At 42.9% G+C, this 22,060-nt stretch overlaps 1 protein-coding gene across 2 annotated transcripts in view; it reads right to left on the reverse strand.

The window, feature by feature from the left end:
* The window catches only part of LOC126275175 (translation initiation factor IF-2-like), a 92,891-nt gene extending 72,152 nt beyond the window's left edge, over window positions 1–20,739 (reverse strand). Inside the window, exon 1 of one of the 2 annotated variants that reach the window (XM_049977175.1) lies at window positions 20,177–20,739. In XM_049977175.1, the coding sequence (XP_049833132.1) occupies window positions 20,177–20,420 (244 nt within the window). In that variant the 5' untranslated portion in view covers window positions 20,421–20,739. The remainder of the gene's footprint in view (window positions 1–20,176) is intronic. The other variant, XM_049977176.1, reaches the window with a different exon arrangement.
* Between the last annotated feature and the right edge of the window lie 1,321 nt (window positions 20,740–22,060).

Consider the following 22,060-nt stretch of genomic DNA (forward strand, 5'->3'; position numbering starts at 1 on the left):
TTCGTCAATTTCCTGAGGGCAGCACAGTACAAATGGTTCAAATGGCTCTGAGCACTATGGGACTTAACTTATGACGTCATCAGTCCCCTAGAACTTAGAACTACTTAAACCTAACTAACCTAAGGACGTCACACACATCCATGCCCGAGGCAGGATTCGAACCTGCGACCGTAGCGGTCGCGCGGTTCGTGACTGTAGCGCCTAGAACCGCTCGGCCACCCCGGCCGGCAGCACAGTACACTTCAGATGTGAGTGGTGCACCGTGACGGAGGAGAGCCTTTAGAATAACCCCTTCAGAGCCCCAGAAGACCGTCGTCATGATTTTATCGGCTGTGGGTGTAGCTTTGGACTTTCTATTCATTCTACTTCTTCGGAGTAGAGGTGGTATGACGCCATAACACTGATTGCCGTTTTCTTTCCGGTTCGAACTGATGAATCCATATTTCATCGTCTGTGACAATGTTCGACTAAAAATTTGTGGTGTCACCGCCAGACACCACACTTGCTAGGAGGTAGCCTTTAAATCGGCCGCGGTCCGTTCGTATAAGTCGGACCCGCGTGTCGCCACTATCGGTGATTGCAGACCGAGCGCCGCCACACGGCAGGTATAGTCTAGAGAGAATCACTAGCACTAGCCAAGCTGTACAGCCGACTTTGTTAGCGATGGTTCACTGTCTACAACGCTCTCATTTGCTGAGACAGTTTAGCATAGCTTTCAGCTACGTCACTTGCTACGAGCTAGCAAGGCGCCATATTCAGTTACTATTCTGAACAGATAATATTGTGAATCATGTAACGTCAAGAGCGACGTTCATCATTAATGGATTAAAGTTAAGTATCAAACTAATTGCGTCCGCTTTCTGAATTCTAATTTCTTGTCATGTTCCAAACCTCACGTGAGTACAGTCCTTCCCTCCTCACGCCAGCCTGGGTGAGCTAAAACGCGTGCATTTCGGCCTCCACTAGTAACACGGTGTTGGCTCTTCTGCCAATACGACAAAACTGTCACTAGCCGCCTCGTAACGTAGAAGCAATTTCTCACAGATGGTCTTTCCTTGCTCTTTATGGTCTTCTGTTGTGCGGCGAGAAACACAGCGGGCACACCACTTTCGGTGTTCTATCTGGTGGACGAGCGTGTCAGCACTACTAGCAGAGACGTCCAGTTGTGTAGGGACGTGTTTGATTGTGATCCGTCTGTCACCTACAGTGAGAGTGTCCGCACGTTCCAACGTTGTAGGAGCCACAGCTGTGTGCGGCCGGCCCGCACGCGGGAAATCGGACATGTTTGCGGAACCTTGTTACGATTTCGGCAGACGCCTCGCCCACTGCCAGGTCTGCAAGCTCTTATGGATATCTGCGATACTCTGGTTTTCTGCCGAAAGAAACTCACTGTTACTTCTCTGTTCGCAGCGCACCTCCATTACAGACGTCACTTTGAAGGCTGCGTACAGTGCCGCCACCTATCGGAACTTAATGACACTGTAGGGGCTAAAGCAGGAATGTTCAATGTTGGTAGAGCACTTCCCCGCGAAAGGCAAAGGTCCCGAGTTCGAGTCTCGGTCCGGCACACGGTTTTAATCTGCCGGGAAGTTTCATATCAGTGCACACTCCGCTACAGAGTGAAAATCTCATTCTGGAAACATCCCCCAGGCTGTGGCTAAGCCATGTCTCCGCAATATCCTTTCTTTCAGGAGTGCTAGTTCCGCAAGGTTCGCAGGAGAGTTCTGTAAAGTTTGGAAAGTAGGAGACGGTGTACTGGCAGAAGTAAAGCTGTGAGGACGGGGCGTGAGTCGTGCTTGGGTAGCTCTGTTGGTAGAGCACTTGGCCGCGAAAGGCGAAGGTCCCGAGTTCGAGTCTCGGTCCGGCACACAGTTTTAATCTGCCAGGAGGTTTCATATCAGCGCACACTCCGCTGCAGAGTGAAAATCTCATTTAGGAATGTTCAGTGATTTCCCACAGCACTTCGTCTACTTCGTTATCATCAACACTGATGTTAAGTTTCCCGCTTTTCCCATATCTGCTACTTCGCACTACATTCGTCTTTATTTGATTTACTGTACGTCCATATTCCGTAGTCATTAGACCGTTCACTGCTCTCAGCAAATCCTGTAATTCTTCTTCACTTTCACTGAGGATAGAAATGTCACCAGCGGATCTTATGATTGATATCCTTTCACCCTGAATTTTAATCACACTCTTGAACCTTTTGTTTTATTTCCGTCATTGCTTCTTCGATGTATAGATTAAACAGTAGGAGCGAAAGACTACCTCCCTGTCTTACACCCATTGTAATCCGAGCACTTCGTTCTTGATCTTCCACTTTTATTGTTCTCTCATGGTTCGTGTACAAGTTGTATATTACCCGTCTTTCCCTATAGCTTTTTCCTATTTTCCTGACTATTTCTAACATATTGTACCAGTTTATGCTGTCGAACGCGTTTTCCACGTCGATAATTCATTTGAACGCAACGTCAGTAATGCCTTTCTGGTGCCTTTACCTTTCATAAAGCCAAACTGATAGTAATCTAACAGATTCTCAATTTTGTTTTCCATTTTTCTGTATATTACTCTTGTCTGAAACATGTGTGAATGATCTGTTGAGTTGATGGTTCGATAGTTCTTGCATTTGTCGGCTGTCGCAATCTTCGGAACTGTGTGGATGATGTTTTTTTCCGAAAGTCAGATAGTATAAGAGACAAATGGATATATTTATGTCGATGCGGTTGGTGACATTTCAGTAATGTTCGAATACTGTATCAGTGGAATAGCTTGCTTCTGTCACGCAGATTAAATATCAGAGGGTAACGTTGCAGACGGCATTAAATAGAATATCCGCCATCGGTTTGTTGGGATACGTCTGGGAAAGCATAGCACATCTATCAAGAAGACTAATTGTGTAGCCCGTTCTTGAATGTTCGTGCTCTGAACCAGGTCAGATTGTAGGAGACCTTTAATTAGTACGGTGCCCGATTTATTCAGCGCTAGCCAATGAAAATACTTTCTCGTGGATGCCGTAAAAAGACGAGTGGGGCCGCGAAACGAGAGAGCGGAGAAAGTCCAAAATTGATTATTGTCATCACAGCTCTTATTTGAATAACTATTAATATTGTAATGAGTCCTCTGATTATAATAATTTTTATACAACCACATTACATTTAATCTTAGAGTTAAATATTATTGCTTTGAAGACATGCGCATAACCATCACCCTGAAGCAAAAAGAGGAATTTCAACTGCTACTCGTCAAAAATGGAAAATGGTGAATACACATTAATTCCGCTACAAATTTATACTGCTTTGGTGGTTATTCAATCATAATCACGTGTACATCACGTTGCGTGCAACAGCAGAGAATATCACGTGAGACCTTCTGGGAAGAGGGTTAACCGCAAAGCCAATAATCACCCACATTGAAACGATTACGCAATCTTGTTCCAGGAAAACAAACCCGACTATATTCATCAGAAAATGCGGAACGTATTCCTTTAAGCTACCATTTTGGCAGAGCAAATTTTGTTTAACAACTGATTATGTAATCACACTGAACGAAGAACTCTATAAAATGTTATTTGGTTTTGGTCCAAGTCGGATATTTTGTGTGGCAAGAAACACGAATGTTTTAAATTACTAAATTAGAATGGCTATCAGAATGTCAAATTTGCGTTTTTACACAAACGCAATTCGTATTAGCCACTTTGGGAGACAGTGGTTATTCTAGATTATTCATTTAACATCAAACGTACAAAAACAATGTAGTGACGTTCTCAAGTCATTAATGATACTCCATGTTTTAGTGTGTATAGTTAGATGTATAGGCATCCGTGCGTAACTACATGATAGCATGGTGAGGTGAGTCCACAGTGCTCAGTGCTCATACACACTATTTGCACGTCGAGTTGTTCATGAAATTCGCAGAGACTTTATGCTCTAGTATTGACTTCTTCCATCTTCCCTCTTTACTAATATCGCCAGCTGCTCGGTGAAATTGTGCTTCTGCGTAACACATTCATCCATCGTCCGCCGAAGTTTATGGATTTGCATTTTCTGTCGAAACTTGTATGAATACCAATTTGTGACCAATTTACATAACTCCTTCGTGATGCGCCTCTTCTTTTATGAGTCTGTTTTCATTTTGACACTATATTAAGTCAAATTTTGAGAGCGACCGAGTGGTGAAACAAAATACGTTTTAACTAATAGTTTGTGGCAATATTGTTTCTCTTTCAATTACTTGGGTAATTGAGGCCTCGTAGCATTCCAGACGCAACTCACTATAAATGATAGCAACCGTTTTCCTCATAAATTTTATGATAGTTATGTTAGATACAATAATAGAATTCATCATCTATTACACGGTAGGAAAATTTAAGCAAATGGATTGAATCGTGGAAAAATGCTATACACTTGTTTTTTTCTAACTAGCCGCATATTTAGTATCTGTACATAAGCCATTCATAATTTCACATTTTCTGTTTCTGAGTCTGTAGAAACCTGAAAATAAAATGTCATCCAGAAACGATTATGTTGTATTCCTATCACAGAATAGTTTTGCGTCATGGACACACAGTATTTCTTAATTTGAATTATATATCTTTAACGGGCGTGTATGTCATTGGTAAACAATTATTTGAATGGACACGCAACGCTCCACGCGTGCGGTGCTATAGGCAAAATAACCGCAGTGTCTCGCGTAGTTAGTACATCTGTTCACTGAACTAATGTAGTAACAAAGCTCACTCCTGAAATCTACATGGAAACTGTGATTCTACACATTGTTTCTTAAAACTTCTAGGCAGATTAAAAACTGTGTGCCGGACCAAGACTCGAATCTGATGCCTTTGCCTTTCGCGGGAAAGTGTCCTACCAACTGTGTACCTAAGAATAGCTTGTTGGTTGGTAGAGCACTTGCCCGCGAAAGGCTAGGCCTAGAGTTCGAGTCTCGGTCCGGCACACAGTTTTAATCAGTCTGGGAGTTTCATATCAGCGCACACTTGGCTGATTTCATTCTGGAAAGATTTTCATTTTCCTCTGACGCTTCCTACCACGTTAACGCTGGGAACGATTAAATTGTTTGTTGTACAATAGGCGCATGTTCTGGCTACGTACCTCTTCACACCAGTTGCTATTCGGTGTTCTTTACAACTCTGAGGTGCTTATAAGAGGAATTTAGCAAAAAACAATGTATGAATATGTGAGGGCGGGACACGGACATTTCCGAATAAATCTGATGCTCACTGATTTTCGGTAGCAGAGATCTTTTTAAAAGCAAACGAGGCAGAAGGGCCTATCTAAAAGCGTCCAACGCTACGCTCAGAGACGCGCTTATCGCATATTAACAACTACTTAGAGGTGGCTTGTTAGTTGTTTACAAAGAGTGAGTCTTTTAGGATATCAAATCGCCTTTTAGGTGTTTTAAAACATATGAACCCGTTAGATTATTAGTAAGGTAGTATCGTCAGCTTTCTGCTTCCTCTGCTTAAATATTATTACAATTGAAATATTAGAAGTTTAGAACAGGCTTATTACAATTTTCAGCCGCAGTAGTAGATCTTTAGATCTATGACTCGTTTCGACGTTGATGTTATGAGATATTGGCCTATTGTGGATTCTAGCCAGTCTGTCTTGTCTTAAACACTTTCCTCAAGTGAAGATGCAGCTGCTGGTCAACTATTTTTTTCCAAGTTGACAATTTCAGATAGTCTTCTAACATATCATATGGGTACTTTAAGCTTACTGAGCAGATCAGGTCAACTTTGACTGATACGTACCATGCACCTGGTGTCCACGAAGAGCCTTTCGTACTCCAAGAAAAGCTTGCGTTAGCCAGCTGTGGTACACAACAAGGGAATGAACAACATGCAACACTTCCAACTATCGAACCATCTCGCTATGAAGTCAGTAACAGGGAAACAAAATGTATTCACTTATCGGTGTCGAAGTCAGTCCTCGCTACATGGGACGCCACCGACAGGCTTTAAATGCTTTTGTTACTGTCTCTAGATTATTTATAACGATGCCATTGGACACGTCAATACATATATCAAAAGTTAGAAAGTTAAATGGCGCCAAATGAGTAAAAACGACGAGTTACATAGAGGTACGCCTATGGAAGCAGCTAAGTGAAATGTTGTTCACTTGATAATTCATCTGGGGAATGAAAAACTTTCATGAGGCATCACTAAATATCACTGATACTTGTTGTCATATCAGTGTAAAGTTCTTCTCTGGGGCTCTACTCGAATGGATCATGTTAATGACCACAATTACGACTTCTAATATACATCTACACCTACATACATACTCCGCAATCCATCATACGGTGCCTGGCGAAGGGTACCTCATACCACAACCAGCATCTTCTCTCCCTGTTCCTCTCCCAAGCAGAACGAGGGAAAAATGACTGCCTATATTCCTCTGTACGAGCCCTAATTCTCTTTTCTTACCTTTGTGGTCTTTCCGCTAAATATAAGTTGGCGGCAGTAAAATTGTACTGCAGTCAGCCTCAAATGCTGGTTCTCTAAATTTGCTCAGTAGCGATTCACGAAAAGAACGCCTCCTTTCCTCTAGAGACTCCCACCCGAGTTCCTGAAGCACTTCCGTAACAATCGCGTGATGATCAAACCTACCAGTAATAATCTAGCAGCCCGCCTCTGAATTGCTTCTATGTCCTCCCTCAATCCGACCTGATAGGAATCCCAAACGCTCGAGAAGTACTCAAGAATAGGTCGTATTAGCGTTTTAGAAGCGGTCTCCTTTAAAGATGAACCGCATCTTCCCAAAATTCTACTAATGAACCGAAGAAGACTATCCGCCTTCTCCACAGCTGCCATTACATGCTAGTCCCGCTTCATATCGCTCTGCAATGTTACGCCCAAATATTTAATCGATGTGACTGTGTCAAGTGCTACATTACTAATGGAGTATTCAAACATTACGGGATTCTTTTTCCTATGTATCTGCATTAATTTACATTTATCTACACTCCTGGAAATGGAAAAAAGAACACATTGACACCGGTGTGTCAGACCCACCATACTTGCTCCGGACACTGCGAGAGGGCTGTACAAGCAATGATCACATGCACGGCACAGCGGACACACCAGGAACCGCGGTGTTGGCCGTCGAATGGCGCTAGCTGCGACAGCATTTGTGCACCGCCGCCGTCAGTGTCAGCCAGTTTGCCGTGGCATACGGAGCTCCATCGCAGTCTTTAACACTGGTAGCATGCCGCGACAGCGTGGACGTGAACCGTATGTGCAGTTGACGGACTTTGAGCGAGGGCGTATAGTGGGCATGCGGGAGGCCGGGTGGACGTACCGCCGAATTGCTCAACACGTGGGGCGTCAGGTCTCCACAGTACATCGATGTTGTCGCCAGTGGTCGGCGGAAGGTGCACGTGCCCGTCGGCCTGGGACCGGACCGCAGCGACGCACGGATGCACGCCAAGACCGTAGGATCCTACGCACCGCCACTTCCCAGCAAATTAGGGACACTGTTGCTCCTGGGGTATCGGCGAGGACCATTCGCAACCGTCTCCATGAAGCTGGGCTACGGTCCCGCACACCGTTAGGCCGTCTTCCGCTCACGCCCCAACATCGTGCAGCCCGCCTCCAGTGGTGTCGCGACAGGTGTGAATGGAGGGACGAATGGAGACGTGTCGTCTTCAGCGATGAGAGTCGCTTCTGCCTTGGTGCCAATGATGGTCGTATGCGTGTTTGGCGCCGTGCAGGTGAGCGCCACAATCAGGACTGCATACGACCGAGGCACACAGGGCCAACACCCTGCATCATGGTGTGGGGAGCGATCTCCTACACTGGCCGTACACCTCTGGTGATGGTCGAGGGGACACTGAATAGTAGACGGTACATCCAAACCGTCATCGAACCCATCGTTCTACCATTCCTAGACCGGCAAGGGAACTTGCTGTTCCAACAGGACAATGCACGTCCGCATGTATCCCGTGCCACCCAAGGTGCTCTAGAAGGTGTAAGTCAACTACCCTGGCCAGCAAGATCTCCGGGTCTGTCCCCCATTGAGCATGTTTGGGACTGGATGAAGCGTCGTCTCACGCGGTCTGCACATCCAGCACGAACGCTGGTCCAACTGAGGCGCCAGGTGAAAATGGCATGGCAAGCCGTTCCACAGGACTACATCCAGCATCTCTACGATCGTCTCCATGGGAGACTAGCAGCCTGCATTGCTGCGAAAGGTGGATATACACTGTACTAGTGCCGACATTGTGCATGCTCTGTTGCCTGTGTCTATGTGCCTGTGGTTCTGTCAGTGTGATCATGTGATGTATCTGACCCCAGGAATGTGTCAATAAAGTTTCCCCTTCCTGGGACAATGAATTCACGGTGTTCTTATTTCAATTTCCAGGAGTGTATATTTAGAGTTAGCAGCCAGTGTGCCATACTTGTAGTGCCGCTGTTTGTAGAGAGAACAATAATGTGGAATCCATTACTTTTCCAAAAATGTTGTTGGCATTTTACTCTATTGTGAGCGAGAGAGAATAATAACGCTTTTCAATTCACGTAGTGCGGACGTGTCGGCACGTACCACAACATTGCGAAACGGATACACGTGGCAGAGACAGCGTGAGACCTCCTGCCGCATTTTCTTCAAGGCTTGGCCGCATTAACATATTAAAGTGATGGATCGGCTTACGCTGCGTCCAAAGCACGTCGGCGGCAGCGTTAACGCAGCCAAAGCGCTGCTGCCGCTCTTACCTCGCAACAACGTTTATCCGCTGCTGTGTACGCTTGGTGCAGGTAACATTTTCGTTGCGAAGTAGTTGATACGGAACGTCTTTAGTTGTTAATTTTGCCGGTATGTAAGAGTTAGTTTACAAATAAAGTATGCCAGTTAAGCCACATTAGCTGATTTCCATCTGTGCAGAAAGATGATCGCCTAAAATCGACTGCAAGTTGTGAAAAGAAGTTATTTATTTAAAAAACTACCGGTTGCTGTGGTCGAGCGGTTCTAGGCGCTCCAGTCCGGAACCGAGCTGCTGCTACGTTCACAGGTTCGAATCCTGCCTCGGGCATGGATGTGTGTGATGTCCTTAGGTTAGTTAGGTTTAGGTAGTTCTAAGTTGTAGGGGACTGATGATCTCAGATATTAAGTCCCATAGTGCTTAGAGCCATTAGAACAACTTTTTCAAAAACTGCTTTCCGCATTATAGAGCCATTTTTAGTCTGTACCACTTGTTTTTTTGAGACCGAAAACCAGCTATTATTTAATCAATCACGGTAGAAATCTCACGTATAGTACTGTACTTCTACAAACAAAAAAAGCACTCCGTCTTCAGGCCACGAGTGGCCTACCGGGACCATCCGACCGCCGCGTCATCCTCAGGGGAGGATGCGGATAGGAGGGTCGTCAGGTCAGCACACAGCTCTCCCGGTCGTTATAATGGTAGTCTTGACCGAAGCCCGTACTATTCGGTCGAATAGCTGCTCAGTTGGCATCACGAGGCTGAGTGCACCCCGAAAAATGGCTACAGGCATGGTGGCCAGGATGGTCACCCATCCAAGTGCCGACCACGCCCGAAAGCGTTTACCTTCGGTGGTCTCACGTTTCGTTTAATTTCGACATTTCTATTTGCGGTCTGAGCACTGGGTAGAGCACCAAAGTGAGAAAAGACATAATACATCCTGAAAAAAGTATAGGCTTGTTAAATACTATAAAAAGAGGAATAAATTTCTGCTAGGGATTAAATCAAAATGCAACCGCAGATTAAATATTGTGATGTAGCTTGTCCTTCGTCACAGCAGTGTAGCGAGGTAGACCTTGGTAACAAGTACCATTGATAATTTTTTTAGAAAAACCATAGAGATTTACGGCACATATCTGTCTCCGGTAAGCCGATGTTTCCGTCAGTAGATGAATCAATCATTTTTGATGAGCCATTACAATGCCTAGTGTCCGCAGCTCGTGGTCGTGCGGTAGCGTTCTCGCTTCCCACGCCCCGGGTTCCCGGGTTCGATTCCTGGCGGCGTCAGGTATTTTCTCTGCCTCGTGATGGCTGGGTGTTGTGTGATGTCCTTAGGTTAGTTAGGTTTCAGTAGTAGGGGACTGATGACCATAGATGTTGAGTCCCGTAGTGCTCAGAGCCATTTGAACCACTTCACAATGCCTACTAGTTTCTAAAAGCAGGATCCTGAACTTGTCGTTTTCCTTTCTGTCTGTGTTTCTAATGCTCCTTCAATAATTGAGAACATCAACTATCAACAATAAGCGCTTAGAGACATATTTTACTCTGGAAAAAGCACGGTGTGTGTGTGTGTGTGTGTGTGTGTGTGTGTGTGTGTGTGTGTGTGTGTGTGCGCGGCGTATCGCTTATCAATACTATGCTTTTTGTTAATTACAGGAAGGGTTTTAGGATTATTCATGTGAATTAATGACAAATAATGCTTCATGTGCATCGATGACACGGCAGGAGACTGAAAGACGAATCAATTTGTTGATTCGTTCGTTAACTACCTCTGCTTCGTCTACGCATCTGACTGACTCCAAGTACTTCGAACTCATGGATGTTAAATGCTGCTTTTTTTCTTTTTTTGCGTACGAAATATGGAAATACTCATGTTTAGACAGTCACGAATCGTTGGAATCGGAATTACAATGGGATTACAGTGGATTTCTGAAAATTATGTTTGTTAGTGTTTTTTTAGCAGATGAAACGTAAAAAAGTCTTTCTAGCCCACATTTTTCTGTCATACGTTGTAGATCTCACAGGACAGCTTCGCGAAACTTAAGAAATCTTTTCCATTTACGTATTTTGCGAGAGTAGCATTTGATGAGATAATGCCTAATTATATAGAGCGCACATATCTGTGGCAAACTAAACTGGATGCTTTATACTGGAATTTTATGCCATTCCCTTTAATTTTCTCGCCCTCCTTTAATTAAGCTTTAGAGTGTACAAGACGTAGTTCTTACAGTGATGAAGCAATAAGTAAGTGGCCAATAGGTATCCTCTAAGCAACATACCATAGGTACAATCACTAACTTTAGTGACAGTCTTTTGGAATCACGCTGAATGGCGTATTATTTGATGCTGTGAACTTAACATTGAAAAAGTTCTTACGTTAACTGCATCCGTGTTTGAGAAAGATGAAATTTTATTTTTCAAGATTACACTATAAGTTAAACATGACGAGTTCAACTGTATACCAGAGAAGACAATGCCCGCAACCAATTGAGCTACTCGAGAAAATGGTAAAGTCTACTCAAAATTGCGATTTAACAGCGTACGCGGTTCTATTCTTAAGCTATGCCGTTGTCTTCGAACGCCTGGACGTTATAGTTAAGTGAACAAATAGAATATTCACGGAGGACACACAAAGTTAACATTTTAGCGGATTAATAAAAACCAGTTTTGAGGTGAAAGTACGTGTCATACGGGAAGTGACACTGTTCAGCTGTTATCAGTTTTCTTCGAACAGTAAAGGATTGTTTAGGTAACACGGAGTAGGTACATCCGAATTTAGATAGAGTGCATTCTGGATCACAATACACCTGACATCCTATTTGTGTACAATGAGGAAATGTAGATCACTAACACTGCCATTCTAGGTAACAGCAGAGTCGACGAGAAACAGCTTCAAAAATTTGAGGTACAGGGACTCGAAAAATCGAACAATAGAAATGCTGGTGTAAACCAATGAAAGTGGTCCCATTGGTTCTCGGCACACTGGAAGCACTGCTAAAAACGTTAATGGATGCTTGAAATCCGTTGACGCTGATGAAATACACATCTGACAACTAGAAAAAGCCGATTTGCTGGGTTATGTACGAATTATGCACCGAAGCATCACGCAGTGATCGACTAGTGATAAAATGGTAAATCCAGTATAGAAGTAATTTGCTATGTTCACTACAATAATAACAATAATAATAATAATAATTCGTATAACACATTCATCCTACTGCTGATGTAGTGTATGTGTTATGATGTAGTTTAGGAAATTTTTATGAAACACATTAACTGTGAAACTGGGATCAGTTAGAAATTTTCAGTCAACCGGTTCGAAATTATATTTCTAAATCCTTTTGCCCTGGAGTTTGTTATTCTGACAGCCAGTATTTCGAACTTTACTAAAATTTTCTATCGATAACGCGTGTCTGAAAAGAAAAATTTTCATTTTCTCCGACAGTGAAGCGGAGCTCAGGCTGAAGACAATTCTGTCAGTAGCACGAACATGAACCTCTGGCTTGTAACTAAAATATTGCTAAATCAATTACGAAGAAAAAAGAAAAACAGGTGTTTCAAAGAAACTACACAGTCAATTTGTTGGTGGCTGTGAGAACAGGACTCAAGGTATATTGGTGATCGCGCCAGCATCATGTTACTCTCTTTCATAGGTGCACTAATAATTCTCAGGTGCTCACCCGCGTCACCCTGGAAGTGATATGTGGGACTAACATACGAATCTTAATGATTTGATGGTCCAAGTCTGGAAACCAGGAGGGAACAGACATAATTATTACGAAAGTCGCTTGCTGAGTTGGGAAACAAGGAACAGCACACACAAAAGATCAGCTTCAGTCAAATTCACGGCAGCTACTAAATGTGTTATTTTCTAGCAGCCCCTTAAACATGTGCTACTCTCTAGCAAACAGTTTGAACCTTCCGACAGAATATGAAATTTTATAAAACAAATCTGGTATGCTAAGTATACCCTGGCTGCTGCAAATCTGTCTTAGTCAACACACGTTGATTAGGATATAGAATTGCTTTTGGTATGTTAAGTATATCCTGGCTGCTGCAAATCTGTCTTAATCAACACACGTTGGTTAGCATATGGAATTGCTTTCGGTCCAATAATGGGAAATTCTTCGAAATGTACAAAGTTGTGTACTGACTAACCGGCATAATATTAGGGAAAACTTCAGCGGATTTAATCCTCTGTGCACGTAAATATGGAGGTCCGGTTTTCTTGTTCAGTGCACTTCTCTCAGTCGTTTTGAATACATTTACGATAACGGTCTTTATGAGCACAGAGAGTTAACAGCAGGAGAAATGGAAGGAGCATGAAATATAGTAGAATTTTCTTCTGCATGTTGTAATGTCAGAAAACAGAAAGTCAGTTCAGGAACACCATGCATGACAAACTACGTGCTACGTTAAAGATCCACACTTATCGCTTACTTTGAGATGGGCAACTCAGTCTCTCCACTAACAGGTTGCCTGTTCCCTAGAGTATACTTTTTTGGGCGACGTATGAAAATGTGCACACTTTCCCTTGAGCTACATTTGTTACTAAATTTATATGGCGCTCAGTCCAGAACCGCGCGACTGCTACGGTCGCAGGTTCGAATCCTGCCTCGGGCATGGATGTGTGTGATGTCCTTAGGTTAGTTAGGTTTAAGTAGTGCTAAGTTCTAGGGGACTGATGACCTAAGATGTTAAGTCCCATAGCGCTCAGAGCCATTTGAACCATTTTTATATGTATCTGAAAACGTGACGGATAACGTAGTTTGAAAATTGTATTTGTACTATTTGTTTCTACAGCAAGTAAGAAGAATTTACTGTTAATTTTCTTGACGAAGAGATTTTCGCGTTCTGCACAGCGTCAGAACTTGTATTTACATGAAATTACTTGTAGTGAGTAGTAACAAGTGAACTTTCCTTAACGGCACACTTGGGAACGCTATCTTAGTAGAATTATCAGTAGTGTCTGCTGCACGAGATTGTGAGAAGCGGCAGTTCTTGTGCGATATTCCGGCATACTGTGAATTATCCCGTAGATGAATGGCTACAAGGCGTCGACAGTTATTCACTTTTACCGGACTTTCGGTCGGCTTGGCGGACATCAAAGAATCACAACCATCCGCTTTACCTGCCAGACTAGTGTTTTGCTGGGCATAATGATCGATACCAGCGTCAACAAGCCAGAGTGATTTCAGCTGAATCGTGGTTAAATATAACGGGCGATTCTGCTTAGCTAAGGGTGCAGCACACTTTTCATTGCACAGAGCTATTGCACTATGACAATTACGTGATCGCGCAATAGTGATCTCTCCACTATTTGTATTTTGGGCGAGGTCGATTGCTGTATCTCCTCAGTTAGCCGACAGATTCGGTTTCCCTAGGCTTCAATGAAATTTGGCAATTTACATGAACGATAGAATGCGGCGTGCGTGGCTAGAGCACTAGATGGTTCAAATGGCTCTGAGCACTATGGGACTTAACATCTGTGGTCATCAGTCCCCTAGAACTTAGAACTACTTAAACCTCACTAACCTAATAAATGAATCATTTATCTGCCCGAGGCAGGATTCGAACCTGCGGCCGTTGCGGTCACGCGGTTCCGCACTGAAGCGCCTAGAACCGCACGGCCACATCGGCCGGCTAGAGCACTAGAGAGGAAGGACATCGACCATATGCCATGACTTACATGTAAAGCCGGACCTGAATCCTTCATAACACCCGTAAAGTCGCCTTTAGGAGACATGTTTCGCATGGGATATCACTACTTTGTATCTTTCTGGGCTTGCAAATGGCATTGAGGGAAACGGAAACGTACCTCTTTCGCCACAATGCTGTTCAGTGGAGAGAAACTAATAGTGATTATTTTATGATGGTGTTTATGTTTTTTCTTCTAAACGTAAACACTTATTGATGGTTCTCTTAAGATTAGAGTACATTGTTCTTACTAAGTATTATTTTTCTTATTGAATTTGATTATGATTATTTTTTCCTGTTTTTTAGTTTTTTCTGTTTGTGAGGGAGCTTTGAGTCTTTATATTTTGGTTTCAGTGATTCGTTCTCATGGTAATGATTTTTTAAATTCTTTTGGTTTGTCTTTTAGTAGTCGTGGATGCCATTCTCATACTTTCGCAGACGCAATGAAATGACAGGTTCCTGTGAATAAACTTTATTCTTTCAGATGTAGTGCGCTGTTTTTTCTTGTTATCTTCATTCTAACTGCTGGAAAATTCTCACATGAAATTTAGGTGAAATTGTCATCTACTGTAAATATCTAGTCTTTCGATACAAACATTACAAGAAACCATGTGATTGTTCATTAGCAAGTACAGTATAATTACAGAGAAATATCTTTAATATATCGTCACATATTGTTGCTTGAGTGATTTCTTCAGTCAGAAATCTAGCATAACGTTAAATAACTGGTTAGTTTTACTAGACAGTACATAATTAGTAGAGTATATTTCTTTTGTGCCAAAATTAAGCACTGTGGGAGGAGCCTTATGTAAGAATTTTGCAGAAAGAGATAGAGCATATCAAAAATTGTAGTTCCTGCTCTAAAGCAAATTCTAGCTAATAAAGTTAGAAATGAGAATGAAACTTTTCGCGTTCCATATTATGTAACAAAACCGGATCGTAAAATAGCTCTTGAAAAGAATCTGTATATATTTATAAGATGACTAACTAAGAAAAATTTCTCAGACCCGTGCCTCAACCTATATAAACTTTACTGTAATCTAACATATACTGAAAAAAAACCACTATGCATTTAATCATGGTGCCTAGGACTCAAGACGAATACATTCTTTTTTTACTTTGATCTTTGTCTAAATAATTTCTGGATGCATTGTGAGATCCTATGGATGATGCTGAAATTTCGTTTAAGAAACCATTAAACGTAGCCAAGCAGGACCACACACTTATGGATCGGTGTATGAGACAATCTGATAAAAAGATCGAGATTTTGTCTTATACAGCTTTTTTTCGATGTTCTACTACTCGATTTTTAGAATACGAGTATGTAGACACTGTATGATCCCGCCGTTATTGTTGTTGTGCCACCAAAAAGTTTATACGAAAAATCTTAGTTGCCAAGAGTTATGGAGTTGAGTTATAGGAAGAATTAATTCGTAATACTACCGTTCAGTTGTTCGAAACAAAGTTTTAGGGCTGCTTTTTCTTTCCTAAATTCCAGTATATATGGTATGGGGAGTAACACAATCTTGTTTAAGTGGAGGTTTTTACGACATTTTCTCTGGTTTTCTCCCGCTTATGTACATCTTTCTAAGGTACAAGTTATGATTTAAATTGAAGAATAGGTCGGGGAAAAGTGTTATTCACAAAATTTACATAGTCAATAACAATTACTTTTAATTAGTTTCTTTACGGCCAATAGAATTTACGTTGAATGTACTCTTACTTCAGCTGATTTGGGGTTGCCTGCTATGAAATAACTAATCAGATCTATCGCACAAACAACAATGCTCGCGGCTACTGAAGACCCAGCGGTGTGGAACGATTTACAGTTCATTCGATGCACTAATTGTGATACTCTGAAATCATATGCAACTGGCTAAATAATTTTATTAAAATGAAAGTAGTGAAATGCTAAAGGTTACGCAGAGCCAGTAACCCTTGCCGCGCTTCCAGACCTCTGAGTTATGAAATAAGATACAGTTTAAAAAGAGTTTCTGTCAAATGTTACTTCTGTCAGTGCCTTAATTTTTTATTTCTTAAAATATTTTTAATTTTTCCAGTAACACGGCGGTGGGTGAAGTTTAAAAGTCGCAACCTATACTCTAAAAACTGAGGGGAACGTTCTTCTCTGTTCAGAAAGCAGTATGGTTCAACATTCTACATCATTGTTTGTCTAGTAATTATTATTACCTTCAGTCTTAACCACATGATTTTGCAACACTCTGCTACTTTTTAAACATAACATATCAAGTTTCCGATTTAGCTAAACAGATGTAATTTTAGATTCAGAAAAAAAGATTTGAGAAAGAAGGAAGAAGGTTCACTTGCATAGACTTCTTAGACAGCATCACAGACAACATTTCTGTAAGTTGAGTATGGCCGTGTTGTAAAGCCACTCCTGTCAAAAAGAGACATTTCTGGTAGCTGTTGTAATAAGTACACGGTTGAAACTCCACCCAAACTGGAACGAAAATCAATATCGCAGTTTCAGTGTTGTGTTACAGAATTTCTGATGCTGTCACCCGTGAAACTAATCACCAATTTTCTCTACAAATTCTTACCGCCTATGTGTTTAGAATGTCGTTAGTAAAATTTTCTTGAAAAGAAACTTTGTAAGAAAAGGACTTGTCAATCAGACGTTATTAGCAATAAGCCAGAAATTTTATTACAAAATCGTTCCGCGACGACCAAAGAATTACGATAGTCCACATACATATTACCATTTCCCACCCCTTGTTCTTAACATGCGAAGTACAAGACTGTTGACGCTTCAGTACACATCAGTCTGTGCAGACATTATGACTTATCAGGTCTTAAATTGAAGATAATATACAATTATGCAAATATCATAATATTCAGTAAGAAAAGGAATGATACTGCCGTACTTCATTACAACGTAAATGGCACCCCGTTCGGTGACAAGTTATACTTTCCGAATCACCACAATCAGAAGATTGATACTTTAGTCTGTGTGACAAATAATGCTGAGTATCCCGTGTTTCAGCTATGGTAATTTAGTACATATAATAACATATCCTTAGGATGTTCGTTTATGATGGTATTGCGTTCCTAGCAGGCCCGAGCTGGCTATAATAATCTTCGTCCGAGTAGTTCGTACCTCCTAACAGATTTACGATAAGACACTTGTTTATTTTGTTACAGCTGTCGCACAAAAAATCTAACGGCTAGTTTGTAAGTTCAAAGGTAATATTTTGGTATGAATAATCTGAAACCAGAAATGGTCAATTTACTTTACTGTATATGACTATTTCCGAACATCTAGTTTACGGCACTCAGTACACATAAATTCAGTACAAAATATCTGTGGGTATATTCCCCTCCATTGATAAAATCGGGTGTAGTGTTTTAGACCGTACTTGGTAGATGCTATTGAAGCAGACGAGGCAGGCGAGTTTCATAGTTTCAGACGTTTCATATTAACACTTACGCTCACGAGATGTTTCAGAGAAGACGCCTGCGATAATAAGTGTGTACCCCAGCGGGAATTTAATCTATAACTTTGCCTTCCGCAGGAAACACGCTATCGTTCTAAGTGCAGTCTTGGTTTGGAATCAGGGCACGACAAACAATGTCAGTTGTACTACGTCGTGCGTTCCCATGCACGGAAAAATATTCAGTCTCGAGGCGATAGAGAAACAGGAAGGTAATCAATTGATTATTACTTTAACTGATACTGTATATGTATCTGATAACGAGAAATGAAAATGTCGGAAACACTGTCGGCAACAGAGCGGTTTCTGACCCTGTGACTGTGAACTATTGACAATTTCCTGTCATGGTGCTGTTACAAATGCACGACGACTCACGTGCAGATAAAAAACCGTTTTGTAGCCTACAGAAGCCAAGTCGTTCACTGTATTTACGAGAAAGTGAATAAATGGAAAGCATAGTTTGACAAGCCCGATGTTTTAAGGCGAAATACAGGAGGAGTATCTGCAGCAGTCTAACAAAATTGCGACTGTTTATGGCTATAACAACTTTTTACGGTCGGTTTTAAGTGCTGTTAGCCACCGTCAGACTTGCTTCGATACTATTCTGACCTGCTTCAGCCAGCATAGGTTAGCTGACGTCAAACTACGTGTTACATGAGAATGTGGTGGAGCTAGTTTGCAGATAGCGTCTGACACACGAGAGGCACGAGTAACGCGGAAGCGCAAAAACTTACAGCTAACAGGAACTGTTGCTGTCAGGTTTGGTGTTTAAACGGAAACAGCTTCCTTGCACGGTTCCTCGAGAATAGCTTTGTATTCACTCACTTCCACCATGCTGGATGGCAACAGGCAGCAACTCACAATAATCCAATGAAATTCCAAAACCGTAAAAGTATTACAGAAACTCATTTTTCTTTAAATTGTAGTCAGTTCCGGTCTTACGTCAATTATAAAGCCATCATAATTAGTCTTGCCATAAGACAATGTGTGTACGCCGGCACATTGCTTGTGTGAAGGCTAAGTGCAACGTACTAAATCCGTTGGAATTCGATTAATCGATAAATAGTACAATTCTCAAGGCTTGTCAATTCAACTAAGTACCTGGGTGTAAAAATTACGAACAACTTCAGTTGGAAAGACCACATAGATTATACTGCGGGGAAGGCGAGCTAAAGGTTGCGTTTTATTGGCAGGACACGTAGAAGATGCAACAAGTCCACTAAAGTGACAGCTTACACTACACTCGTTCGTCCTCTGTTAGAATATTGCTGCGTGGTGTGGGATCCTTACCAGGTGGGATTGACGGAGGACATCGAAAGGGTGCAAAAAAGGGCAGCTCATTTTGTATTATCACGTAAGAGGGAAGAAAGTGTGGCAGATATGATACGCGAGTCGGGATGGACGTCATCATAATTAGTCTTGCCATAAGACAATGTGTGTACGCTGGCACAAAGACGTTTTTCGTCGCGGCGAGATCTATTTACGAAATTTCATTCACCAACTTTCTCTTCCGAATGCGAAAATATATTGTTGAGCCCCACCTACATAGGTAGGAATGATCATCAAAATAAAATAAGAGAAATCAGAGCTCTAACAGAAAGCTTTAGGTGTTTGTTTTACCCGCGCGCTGTTCGGGAGTGGAATGGTTAGGAGATAGTATGATTGTGGTTTGATGAACCCTCTGCCAAGCACTTAAATTTGAATTGCAGAGTAATCATGTAGATGTAGATGTACTGTTTAAACACCACAGTCCAGCGGTGCGTTGCACTTAGCCACTCACAGAAGCAATGTGCGCATCGTCCATACATTATGGTGTTACTGTAGGACTTATGTAGATGGGCTGATAATGGACTAAAGTCCGAAACTGGTCGCTATTTAAATAAAAACAAACTTCGGCGCGACTTCGACAGTTTTGAAATGTTAGTGAATTTTGTCTTTCACTTGGACTGTAAATGGGGCCCTTAAGCTACGACTGTTACAATCTTTGACAGTTTCGGACGAGCAACACTGTTAGCCATATTGGCTCTTATTTATCCGTGACTGTAGCTGTACGTTAATGGCTGGTGACAGCCACATAATATTATTAATACAAATGTTTTTGTTAGCTAAATGTGCACAGCAATGAGCATTTCAGACTTCCGCCCACCATCTGGTGTCTTATTTGCGTAAGTCTAAGACAGAGCAAATCTATAGGCAATGCATGTGCAAACACAGACACACACACACACACACACACACACACACACACACACACACACACACACACACAGTTCAGGCGATCGACAGGTGCGTCGTTGTGTTCGGCCACTCACCCTCTTGTCGTCCCGTTTTGCCACGCACTACGGCCCTGTACACAGTGCTCATGTAGTTGTCCCCGGGCCCGCTGCCCGGAGCGACATCGACTTTGTCCACGACGAGTCCGTCGTCCCGGAGGTGGCTCCGCAGCACACCCTGGAGGAAGGGTTCGTCGATTGCAGGAAGCGGCTGGTCCACCTCCTCCTCCTGCCCTTCCCCGGGCACTTGTTGCTGCGGCAGCTGCTGTTCCGCATCGGCCATGCTACGGACTGGGGAAGGCTGTGCCACCCACGTTCGCTCGCTCGCTTGCTCGCCGACTGCAGAGTCGGCACCTACCTGCCCCCTGTCACCGGTGTCAGCCTTTTATAAACACGAGTTCACCGCCAGCAGTGCAGCCTGCGACTCGGACGTTAGCCGCTAGGAGCGATGCGAGGGACGGCGCTGCCGCTGTGACAGGGAAGGGGAAGTGCGAGGACGCCGCCACGGTTATCTCATCCGCCGTCCTCGTCACAGATGATCGTCCCGATACGGCTGATATCGGCCCGTGCGAGGAGGCCGCCTGCGCCCTCGCGCGGTCAATGACCGCAGGCGGGACTACTGTAGCGGTTGTGCTTGAAGATAAAAGTACGACTCCACTTGTTATCGTAGATCACTATCGTGGCATTTGAGCATTTGAGTTCCGAGCAACGTTACCTGCTATAAAATCGTTGAGAGTTAACAGAAACTGCAAGATTTTATTAAAAAATTATACGAGGCGTGTTTTTTAACTAAGTACCGTTTTGAAATAAAAAAAGACGTGCTAAGATATCTCAATAATTTAACTTTTACATGAAAGCCTGTACCTTAATCTACTGCCGGCCGCGGTGGCCGTGCGGTTCTGGCGCTGCAGTCCGGAGCCGCGGGGCTGCTACGGTCGCAGGTTCGAATCCTGCCTCGGGCATGGGTGTGTGTGATGTCTTTAGCTTAGTTAGGTTTAAGTAGTTCTAAGTTCTAGGGGACTTATGACCTAAGATGATGAGTCCCATAGTGCTCAGAGCCATGTGAACCTTAATCTACTTTTCTACATCATTTCCGTCAATATTGAGGCACTTGCCATAACGTTGTACCAATTTTTGAATACCCTCCTCATAGAAGTCTGCCGCCTGACTTGTTAACCATTGCATCACCACTGTTTTGACTTCGTCTTCGTCTTGATGACGCTGACCGCCCAGGTGTTTCTTCAAGTGCAGGAACAGATGGTAGTCACTGGGCGCGAGATCGGGGCTGTACGGAGGATGATCTAGAGTTTCCCATCGAAAAGATGTGATGAGATCTTTGGTCTGATTCGCCACATGCGGATTGGCATTGTCTTGCAGCAAAACGATGCCCTTGCCCAACTTCCATGGACTGTTGCTTTGATTCTGGTGTGTCGCAGGCCACTCATGTTTCATCGCCAGTAACAATTTGGCTTAAGAAATCATCACCGTCGTTGTGGTACCGCTCAAGGAAAGCCAATGCACTCTCTAAACATTGGGTTTGTGCACATCCGTCAACATTTTCGGCACCAAGCTTGCGCACAATTTTCGGTAATTCAAGTGCTCGGTCACAATGCCGTACAAAACACTACGAGAAACATTAGGAAAGTCATCCCGCAAGGAGGATATCGTAAAGCGTCTGTTTTCTCTCCCCTTATTGTCCACTTCCTGCGCCAAATTTTCATTAACGACCGAAGGGCGCCCACTCCGTTGTTCATCATTCACATTTGTGCCTCCATCTTTAAATACTTGCACCCACTTTCTTACCATTCCATAACTCATAATGTTTTCTTCGTAAACTGCACAGATCTCACGATGAATATCGACCGCTTTTGGGCCTTTAGCACTAAGAAATCTTATAACAGCCCGTACTTCACAGTCGGCGGG

Source organism: Schistocerca gregaria, chromosome 1, assembly GCF_023897955.1.
Source record: "Schistocerca gregaria isolate iqSchGreg1 chromosome 1, iqSchGreg1.2, whole genome shotgun sequence".
In the NCBI taxonomy this organism is placed as follows: Eukaryota; Metazoa; Arthropoda; class Insecta; order Orthoptera; family Acrididae; genus Schistocerca; species Schistocerca gregaria.